This window comes from Rhinatrema bivittatum, chromosome 5 (assembly GCF_901001135.1).
Source record: "Rhinatrema bivittatum chromosome 5, aRhiBiv1.1, whole genome shotgun sequence".
Classification (NCBI taxonomy): Eukaryota; Metazoa; Chordata; class Amphibia; order Gymnophiona; family Rhinatrematidae; genus Rhinatrema; species Rhinatrema bivittatum.
Window position 1 is genome coordinate 129,757,970 of NC_042619.1, and position 9,855 is coordinate 129,767,824.

Below are 9,855 nucleotides of genomic sequence, written 5' to 3' on the forward strand. Positions count from 1 at the left end.
ATCTAATGAGAAATGTAAAAAGCTTCTCCAACAGGGGTAATCATTTACTTGCATTTTAAAGAGTTTTCTCCCTTTGGTCCTGCCATCTTCATCCCCCCCCCCCCCCCCCTCCTCCGGTGGCTGTTAGAGAACCATCATAAGCTGTAGCAAGCCGTCTCTTCTCTGACCCAACTGCAAGCACCACCTCCATGGTGTACCCGGGCTCAACCCGTCCTGATGAGCAGAGGCACCGAAGCACTATGACCCAAACCCAGCACCCAAACATTTTTTAAACAAGTAAACTACTATCTTTTATTTTAACCTTCTTCTGCATACAACAGTTGTATGTAAATGTCTCATCCGTAAACACAGTGGCCATCCAGAAAAGCAGACCTGTTGGGTAGACTTGAGGACTGGGCTGGGAAACAATGACAGCATCAGCGCTTGCTTGAGGTCCGACAGTAGAGAGAAGTTACTATTATTTTACATACAGCACTGAATTCATCTTTATAGAAACATAGAAACATAGAAATGACGGCAGAAGAAGACCAAACGGCCCATCTAGTCTGCCCAGCAAGCTATGCTCTTTATCCATTTTTTCCCCCCTTTTTTTCTCTCCCACCTGTTACTATTGGCTTCCAGTACCCTCCAGCCCTAATTCCCCTCCACCCCACCACCAATTTAGAGAGCAGCGCCGTATCTGCATCCAAGTCCTTTGTTTTTGGTTTGTTTGTTGCTCTTGCGTTAGTAATATCATACTGTTTTATTGTCATATTGTTATACTGTATCTCCCACCTGAGTTCATTGTAAACCGGCATGATGTGCTTCACGAATGTCGGTAAATAAAAGTTAATAAATAAATAAATAAATAACTGAACGTCCAGCTCAATTAGGGGTAGCAACCGCTGTAACAAGCAGGCCACACCCTTACCCCATACTCTTACCCACCCCTGTTTTTATTTATTTTTTTTTGTTTTTTGGAGATAGTTCTCCATCCTTCTGCTCCGTGAAGGTGGAACACCAACTACTGGCCACTGGCATCCCACTCCGTGAATGCCTCTGTGGCTACTGCCGCTCCGTGCAGTGTTTGAATGCCTTTCTGCTTGACAGAGTACAAGACAGCGGCCATGCTCGGGTTACTCACAACCTCACAGTCCTCTCTCAGAACCCGCAGCCTGCCTTTATTATAGTCAAACAGCAGCACGAGAGACTTTCATTTTACCTGGAATCAAGCATGACCGGAGTATGGTAGGTGCTCCCTGCAGATTTTGCAGGCTCCCCAGGTATGTCTGAATGTCATTCTGGATGTCCCATAACTGCTCCCGAGACAGAATATCTCTGTCGTTCTGATTCTCGACAGGCTGCTGTACGCACGTCCCTTCACAACCAACCAGTAAGAATTCAAATTCAAATCGGTACAGCGCAGTAAACAGGCAGTCGACGTAAGCCTTTATCAAGGCTCTCTTTTTCGGCGGCACAATCATTTTGATGACGCTCAAGTTCTTTGCATCAAGTTTCTGCTTGACAGAGTACAAGACAGCGGCCATGCTCGGGTTACTCACAACCTCACAGTCCTCTCTCAGAACCCGCAGCCTGCCGATTGGGTCCGGTGTCACATCTTTCACGTCCGTCCTCTCACAGGAGGGCGTTTGGCAGCACATTATGTAAACAAAAGGAGCATTATTGTTGTTGGTACGCTTTACAACCATATCCTTCAAAAACGAGAGGGATTTTTGAATGCAGTTTCCTCTGAGGCTGAACAGATCAATCAGCACTGCTTCCGCCATACCAATGGTTTAAGGTACTGAAAAGAAGAGCAGCAGCCAAACACCTTAAAAAGAACCCGAAAGAGTGAGGTTAGCATTATCACTAGGCAAGGGAAGCAAGTGCAAAGAAAATCAACATCTTCGTTCACTGCCTTACACACAGAATGCAACAAAATAGACAACAACTACTTGCAAAACAATCCCTAGTGTAGCTGGCAACCAAATCATGTCAGGCCTCATTTACAATATACTCCAAGAATGGCCATGATAAATGAGAATTTGAAAATTTCAGGGAGTAGCACACAAAACTGTAAATGGGGTACATACAACTTCCAAAGGGATTCTATACATTGTGTATCAAGAATTTGATTTTCTCACTCACCTTTCCAAACCCATGTTCAAGCTACAATTCAGGCACATTAGGCATTGTCTCTTGTTGTGTTTGCTGAATCCCCAGTCCTCTCTCACCCCCCCCCCCCCATCAATTTTCAGATCTTTCTCCCCTCTACTGCTTGATCCACTCTTCCCTCAGCGTCCTCTTCAAAGGCTCAATCATTCCTCTCATTAGGGCCGATACAGTACTAGCTTTACCCCTTATTCAGTAAGGGGTAATAGCGCGTCGAAAACGTGCAGCCAACCCCCCCGAAACTAATAGCGCCCGCAACATGCAAATGCATGTTGATGGCCCTATTAGTTATTCCCGTGTGATCCAGAAAGCAAAATGTGCAGCAAAGCTGCACATTTTACTTTCAAAAATTAACACCTGCCCACAGGCTGGCGTTAATGTCTGCCAGCGCCGGGGAAGTGTACAGAAAAGCAGAAAAAACTGCTTTTCTGTACACTTAATATCACTATAATATTAAGTCGGAGGCCCCAAAAATAAAAAAAAAATAAATTTTAAGTTGGCCCACGGACCGGAAGATGGACGCTCAGTTATGCCGGCGTCCGTTTTCCGAACCTGTGGCTGTCAACGGGTTTGAGAACCGACGCCGGCAAAATTGAGCGTCTGCTGTCAAACCCGCTGACAGCCGCCGCTCCTGTCAAAAAGGAGGCGCTAGGGACGCGCTAATGTCCCTAGCGCCTCTCTTTACCGCGGAACCTAATTTGCATAGGCCACCCTCCTGAATCGCGCGCCCAGGAAAGTGGCCTGGGCGCTCGCCGGCTCTCCCGTGCGTTTTTCTGTATCGGCCTGATTGTTCTCTTAGCAACTCCTCTGGGCCTCACACCACCTCCCTCGCCCAGTCTCAATCTCCCCCTTCAGCGGCTCATAGCTTTCTCTTAGCAGGCCGTCAGCACTTCCACCCAGTTTTAATTCCTTCCCTCAGCCTCAGCAGGCTCTCCACACAGTTCCTGTGTGTGTGAGAGTGGTGGAAGCTCATTTCAGCAACTCAAAGGAAACAGGGGCTTTGAGCTGCTGGTTGGCAACGTGGCTGCCTGGTTGCTGTACAGTGCCAGGCTTTTTAAAAAGAGCATAACAGACAGACAGACAGGCTTTTATTCTATAGGATTTGTAAAAGTCCCAAAATTCCTAATGCTGTTGCCTTTCTTCCCAGAGAAGAGAAATGAAGCTAGGTCACAAAATCCAGTAATGTGCACGTGCACAAAAATCACAATCGTGTTTCCACAGGGTACATTTCCTTTCACTGCTTTATGACTGCTGATCTCACCTAGTGCTCAGTTTTGGCAATCTCTCTGATGGGGTCAGATTACTAAACTGCAGTCTGAGGTCTTTTCTTCCATTTTCTAAGGAATGTTGCACATATTGATTAAAATATTCACATGGATATTCTGTTTTTCCACTGGACAATGTGTCACAAGTTTGACCCTTTATTTGGTGGGGGGAAAAAAAGTAATTTGTTGCCACTGACTTTATCCCATTTTTGTTCATTATAATAAACTGATTATTTTATTTTTCCCAGGAATTTAAGACAGAAAACGTAGATCCCTACCCATGGAGTTGGGCTGCAGCACCATGAGCCTGCATCCAGAGCTACCTGGGGGAAGGGGTCTGTCCCCTATTTTATATTTCTGCAGCTCAGCCCAACCACTGCAGCTACACTCATTGGCCGGGGGAGGCCAGAAACTGCAGCTCCTTCCTGAACCTGGCTAGTATGGACCCTAGGTGCAAGCACTAGGTGCTGCTGTTTTGTGCTGGCTGAGACTCCCTCCCTACCACTTCAGGGGCTGTAAACACTAGCTCTGCTGGCCCAGAGAGCAGTAGACCTGAGCCAGGAATCTAACCCTGGTCCTCCACATGGTGATGCACAGGACGGCAAGAGGGCTGGCCTAATTTGGAATCAGTTGAAGCGTATCCCTGATTGGTCAGCAGGACTACACCAACATAATTACACACACTGGCTTCTGTGTTCAAAAGTGAGTGAGACAGATGCTCAAGCAAGTGACTGAACTGCACACTTATGTCAATAATCTGAACACACTGTTTATGTGCCTATTTGAAATTATAATGTAAATTTGACATAACTATTCAAATTTAGAAATTGCCCATTTATAAAAAAAAACCAAAAGAAAATACAAATGAAGTGAACTAATACTTGAGAAAACTGCTCAAGTACTTCTGCTTGTTTAAAAAAAAAAAAAAAAAAGCATCCAAAATGTTAGTACTGAAACTCCACTCATATCCACAGAGGGTTTACATACATCCAAGAGGCAAAACATCAATCCAACCCGAAGAACGCTATGGTATTATCTAATTATCGGGCCGATGCAGTAAAGTGCACGGGAGAGCCGGCGCTCCGAGGCGAGCGCCCGCTCTCTTGACGCGCACCCAGGCCACTCTCCTGGGCGCGCGATTCACTATGCAAATGAGGGCCCGTGCTAATAAGCAGGCGCTAGGGATACTAGCGCGTCCCTAGCACCTCCTTATTGGCAGAAGTGGCGGCTGTCAGTGGGTTTGACAGCCGACTCTTAATTTTACCGGCGTCGGTTGTTGAACCCGCTGACAGCCACGGGTTCGGAAAACATTCGCTGGCAAAATTGAGCGTCCATTTTCCAACCCGTGGGCAGATTTTTTTTATTTTTTTTATTTTTGGGGCCTCCGACTTAATATCAGTATGATATTAAGTTGGAGGGTGTACAGAAAAGAAGTTTTTTCTGCTTTTCTGTACACTTTCCCGGTGCTGGCCAAAATTAACGCCTGCCTTTGGGTAGGCGTTAATTTCAGAGAGTAAAATGTGCAGCTTGGCTACACATTTTACTTTTTGTATCACGTGGGACTAACTAATAGCTCATCAACATGCATTTGCATGTTGTGGGCACTATTAGTTTCCGGGGGGGGGGGGTGGGGGGGGGGGGGGGGGGGGGGGTGTTGGCCGTGCGTTTTCCACACGCTATTACGCCTTACTGTATAAGGGGTTAAAATAGCGCTTCGAAAACACGCGGCCAAACGGGGGCTAACAGTGCGCTTGGCCGAGCGCACCATACTGCATCGACCCATATATAATAAAGAGGAAAAGTTGTTATGCACCTGCATAGCTGGTATGCAAACAGAGCTCCACCCCTCTCTCTTTGAATGGGAACTGAGTTCCCTCCCTTTTTCCCTGTACTCTTCAGCTCCGCCCCCCCCCTGTATTGTCCAAGCCACCCTCTACTACCACATATGGATATTGCCCCCCTTTCTCCCTCTGAATTCATAATCCACGCTCTGCTACCACATAGTACACCCAAGCTCCACTTGCACTCTCTACTACCACACATCTCAATTATGCACTTCTTACACTACACGGTATTTCCTCATCCTTGGACGGGCTTTTACTACTAGTAACATCATCTGAAATGTGCAAAGTTTCATTAGTCATATTAGGCCTGGAAGGAACTGGAATTGTAGGTTTTCACTGTGTCAATGAAAAGATGTTCTAGACTGCGAGCATTTGATATCACACAGCCAAGAACTCTCTCAGCAGTGGCCTTCAACAGGTAGCATGGTGACAAAGTAATGACAGCAGAAAAGGGCCAAATGCTCCATCCGGTCTGCCCAGCAAGCTTAAGGAAGTAACTGCCACTCTGTACAGGTTGCTCCCATATTTCTCTTAAGGGTAGTAACTGTCACTCTGTGCATTTATCCCCAAACCTTATAATACCAATAAAAGTTCAGCTAGTAACATTTTTTATGGGGTAATGAGCTTTCATGAAAACTAATTGCTTGACGTGCTTTGCTTATGGATTTAGTTGTACAAACAGTCCTGTGCTTTTTCCCTTATGTCTGCGTATCAGTACTCCAGACCGTATATCTGACTGGATATGGAAGAGTCATTTGAAAGAGTTAATCCAGGGGTAGGCAACACTGGTCCTGGAGTGCCAGACAGGTCTGGTTTTCAGGATCTCCACAATGAATATGCATGACATATCTGCACACAAATATACCTCTTGCATATTCATTGTGGAGATCCTGAATACCAGATCTGTTTGTGGAGCCTATCCTTGAACTAGTCTATATGTGCCAACAAGTATTGATTATATATTTACTTCATCTCCATTATCTATATTTGATTTCAACTGAATTGACAGACAGACCACTCACTGGACATTTGCTCCTTCAGAAGTACCTGCTTGCTTACTAAACAGCCTATGCCAGATTTCTACGTTTGATAAGATCTTCCATTACACAGACAATCCCACAATGTTAATATATTAGAATATGGGTATTACATTTAAAGAATGAAAAGATGCTAAAATTACATGCTGTTTCTTCTGAGAAATGTCCATGATGCAAATATGATGTGAAAGATATATTGGCTCATCCACTGGAGATATCAAGTTGTTTTCTCTGTCCAAAAGCAAGCAAAATCAAAATAGCTCACCTTCTTCCCCCCCAAGGCTTAAATCTCATTTAAAATTATGCTCTAGCAAAACTACAAAAGAAACCATTTTTGATGATCATGCACCACTTAATATAAATCCCCCTTAAAATGACTATCAGCTCAGTTTGTGAAATTCTGAAATCATGCAAGTTTTCCCTAAGGCATACATTTAGCACAAGACAAAAATTTGCATATAAAAAATTGTGCATGCAAGCAAAAATATGCAAACAAAGCAGTGCATTATGTTTGCTCAAGCTTTAAATTTGAGTCCCTTTTGCAAAACAGAAGTATTTAAATTAAGATGTCTTTCGCAATATCAAGAACTAATTACTGTATAAACAAAGTTTTTTCCCCATAGGCACAAAATGGGGAAAACCCTTCAGTTTGGTACATCTGGCCCTAAAAGGAAATCATATTCTGGTGACTACAAAAAGAAGTTGGAAAGCACTGCAAGGTTATTTCTCCACCCTATAAAGTTTGAAAGTCTGCACTGCATGCCCAGTTTCAGCCTCAAAACAAATTTTTCCATTCATGTTATCACAACAGAATTTTTTTTAAGGCTGGAAAAGTGTAATGTTACAGAATTACAAACCTGGATAACTCAGATCCATTCCCACATCCACTACTCACAAGCTCAAACTTACCTTGTGATCTCTTTGGGGCATGCACTCTATAACCACGTGAATAATCTTGTACAGCTCTGATCACATTATTGTCTTTTACAACAATATGAACTACTCATGATCAACATACAACTTCAGTACACAAGTTATTTGGTATCAATAAGGATAAACATGTGGTATTTCTATTGCCATTGATATATAATGACACAAAAATAAGCACAGACTGAAAAGCAGACCTGCAACAAAGTGGTTCCTGGCAGCACTACTCAAAAGTCCAACTAACTGAGGTGGAAAGCCTTGCTACAAACTTTCGGGCCTCAAATTTACAAAATATTCAAACGATACAGAAGTGAAGGAACAATACACCATGTGTACTCTGCATTTTTTCCCCAAAGACACAACTCAATTTAATCCCACCCCACCCCTGCAGGCACAGATTATGGGGTTGGGAAACACCCCAAAATCAATTCGAAAATGGGAGAAAACTCTTAATACATGAAGTCCAATGTTATTAGTTTTACTAAAAGAACAGGTCAGGCAGATACACAGACCCAGGAATTTTTGAGTGGACTGGACTAGATTTGCTGGGGAGAGAGGAAGTGTCAATCTTCTTTCTTCCAGCCTCCTCCCCCAACTTCTCTCTCTCTCTCCCTTTCCCCCTCCCCATACCCGAGCTAAGCACTCTTCCTTCTCCCCAGGCCCAACCCCACCATTCTCCTAAACCAAATTAAATCCAGGCCAGCTTCAATCCACTCCCTCACCTCCCCAACATTTATCCCCTTTCACAGCCCCCCCTCTCCCCCAACATTCACCCTCTCTCACATTATCCCCAGACATGCACCCTCCTTCTCCCTCAGCTACTCACAGGAGTCACAGCTGTAGTTCAGGCCTTGTTCTGCTCCAGCCCTCCCACCCTTTCTTTCCATACTGGCAGCAGGTAGCACCTGAGGAGGAAGGAGAAGTCGGGCTGAAGCTGAAAGTGCAAACAGCCACCTTTGCTCTCTGCTCTGCCCCCATGTTGCCTTTTTGTAGGGGAGGAAAGCAGAAGAGGAAATAGCAGAAGCAGAGAGGAGGGGGCTCTTTGCTCCGAGATATCTGTTCATCCTTCCCTGTCCCTTAATAACAGGAGGGAAGGGGCTGGATTAGGGAGCCGTGTGGCGTCCCTTTGCTCTGCTCCTGCCTCACCCTCCTGTGTCCCCCAAATCTGCCTGCAGCATGAGGACCACGAATCAGTCGCGGGTTCCCAGTAGTCCCCGGAGGGGGGTTCCCAGGTGTGCGGATATCACAGCTAAGCAAATTCTGCAGAATAAACGTCAGCGGTTAATCGGGGCAAACACATTTTATAGAGCCCGAACTAAAAGTATTTACTTACAGCATGACAAGGGGCTTTTTCCGCTAACCTAAGAGGAGCGGGGCGGCCGTGCTCTCCGGAGTCTGCGCACGGGGCCCGGGAATTCCCGCCCCTGGGCTCCCGGCGCGCTCTGCAGCGCGCGACTTCCTGCAGGCCCGGCGGCTGCGACCTCGCTTGTGGTTTGAGAAAGGAAAGTGCGTGTGAAGCAGTAGGGGAACAGCAGAGCCCGGCTTCCGAGCCTGGTTTTTTTCTCACGACAGCTACATTCCCTGTCCCAGCCTAGGGCAATTTACAGTCGACCTTTTCGGCAGTATTGAGAACGCTTGTAGCTAAAAAAAAAAAAAAATAGACAAAGAGGAAAAGGAAATGCATCCTGTCTATTGCGGCTTTCGGGTTGTACAAGGATGACTGGGGAATATCCCAGGCGGGTGCCCCGTAGGAGTGAGGGAAGTTCTTGGGTTGGAGAGAGACTGGCAGAGGTTCTCACAGTCCCGTTCTTGCAACATTATGCGTGGCGGAAACCTTACGGGGACTCTTCCAAAGAAAGAATTAAACAAAAGAAACCTAATGGGTTTAAAAACGGCACTCTGGTTCGGAAGCAGTGATTTTGTGCTGGGTCAAGATAGGTCACTGATCCAGAACTTTTGGGGTCCGATTTCCACTCCACTCCAAGACCTCACAAAATGATTTGATTTGGTTCATGTTTGTCAGGTCCTAAGAAAGTACATATGCAATTTTTTTTTTCAAATCTTCAGATCCCCTTTACTCGTTGATGACTGAGTTCTAATATAAGCAAATGTGTGCTCATGTAATTTTGATTTCAGTACTTGTCGCATCTTTAGAATCTGATATAATTTTTGGCATCTGTACACATCGGGGGTCACTGTTAAGGGGGTTGGGGGGAGGGAAGGTGGCAAATAGGACGAACGCCACAGCAAGAACAAGGCAGGCAGTGGCAATCGTCGGGCAACACATCGCAGACAACTGCAGGGGCCTGTGAGCAGGCACGAGCTTAGGGGCCCTGCAGCGACCCTACTCCTTCCTCCATAAGTGCATCTCTCATCTTCCAAAATCCGGTTATCATTTGCTGTCATGCATGATATCCCCACTTTTGTTCTGCAGGTACAAGAGCAAATAATGTGGGCTTTTGGGAGAAGCACCAAAATCCAAAATGCACATATACACATGCTAAATGACCTCAAATAGTACAATGGGAAGCATTTCTTCCTCCCTGTTCAGGCCTGTTGCGGGGCCAAACAGGCACCCCAACCTTGGTGAGGTCCCCCTCTGAAGTTCTGCTCAGCCATGGGTCCCCTTCC

General features: G+C 45.6%; 1 protein-coding gene across 4 annotated transcripts in view; it reads right to left on the bottom strand.

Annotated features, from left to right (window-relative positions):
* Positions 1-8,855, bottom strand: part of LACC1 (laccase domain containing 1) — a 34,085-nt gene extending 25,230 nt beyond the window's left edge. The window contains exons 1-2 of one of the 4 annotated variants that reach the window (XM_029602927.1): positions 8,558-8,855; positions 1,202-1,810 (exon numbers count right to left, since the gene is read on the bottom strand). In XM_029602927.1, coding sequence (XP_029458787.1) covers positions 1,202-1,766 — 565 coding nt within the window. In that variant the 5' untranslated portion in view covers positions 1,767-1,810; positions 8,558-8,855. Of the gene's footprint in view, positions 1-1,201; positions 1,811-8,050; positions 8,509-8,557 lie in introns of those variants that run through there. The other 3 variants (XM_029602928.1, XM_029602930.1, XM_029602929.1) reach the window with 3 other exon arrangements.
* Positions 8,856-9,855: the final 1,000 nt, after the last annotated feature.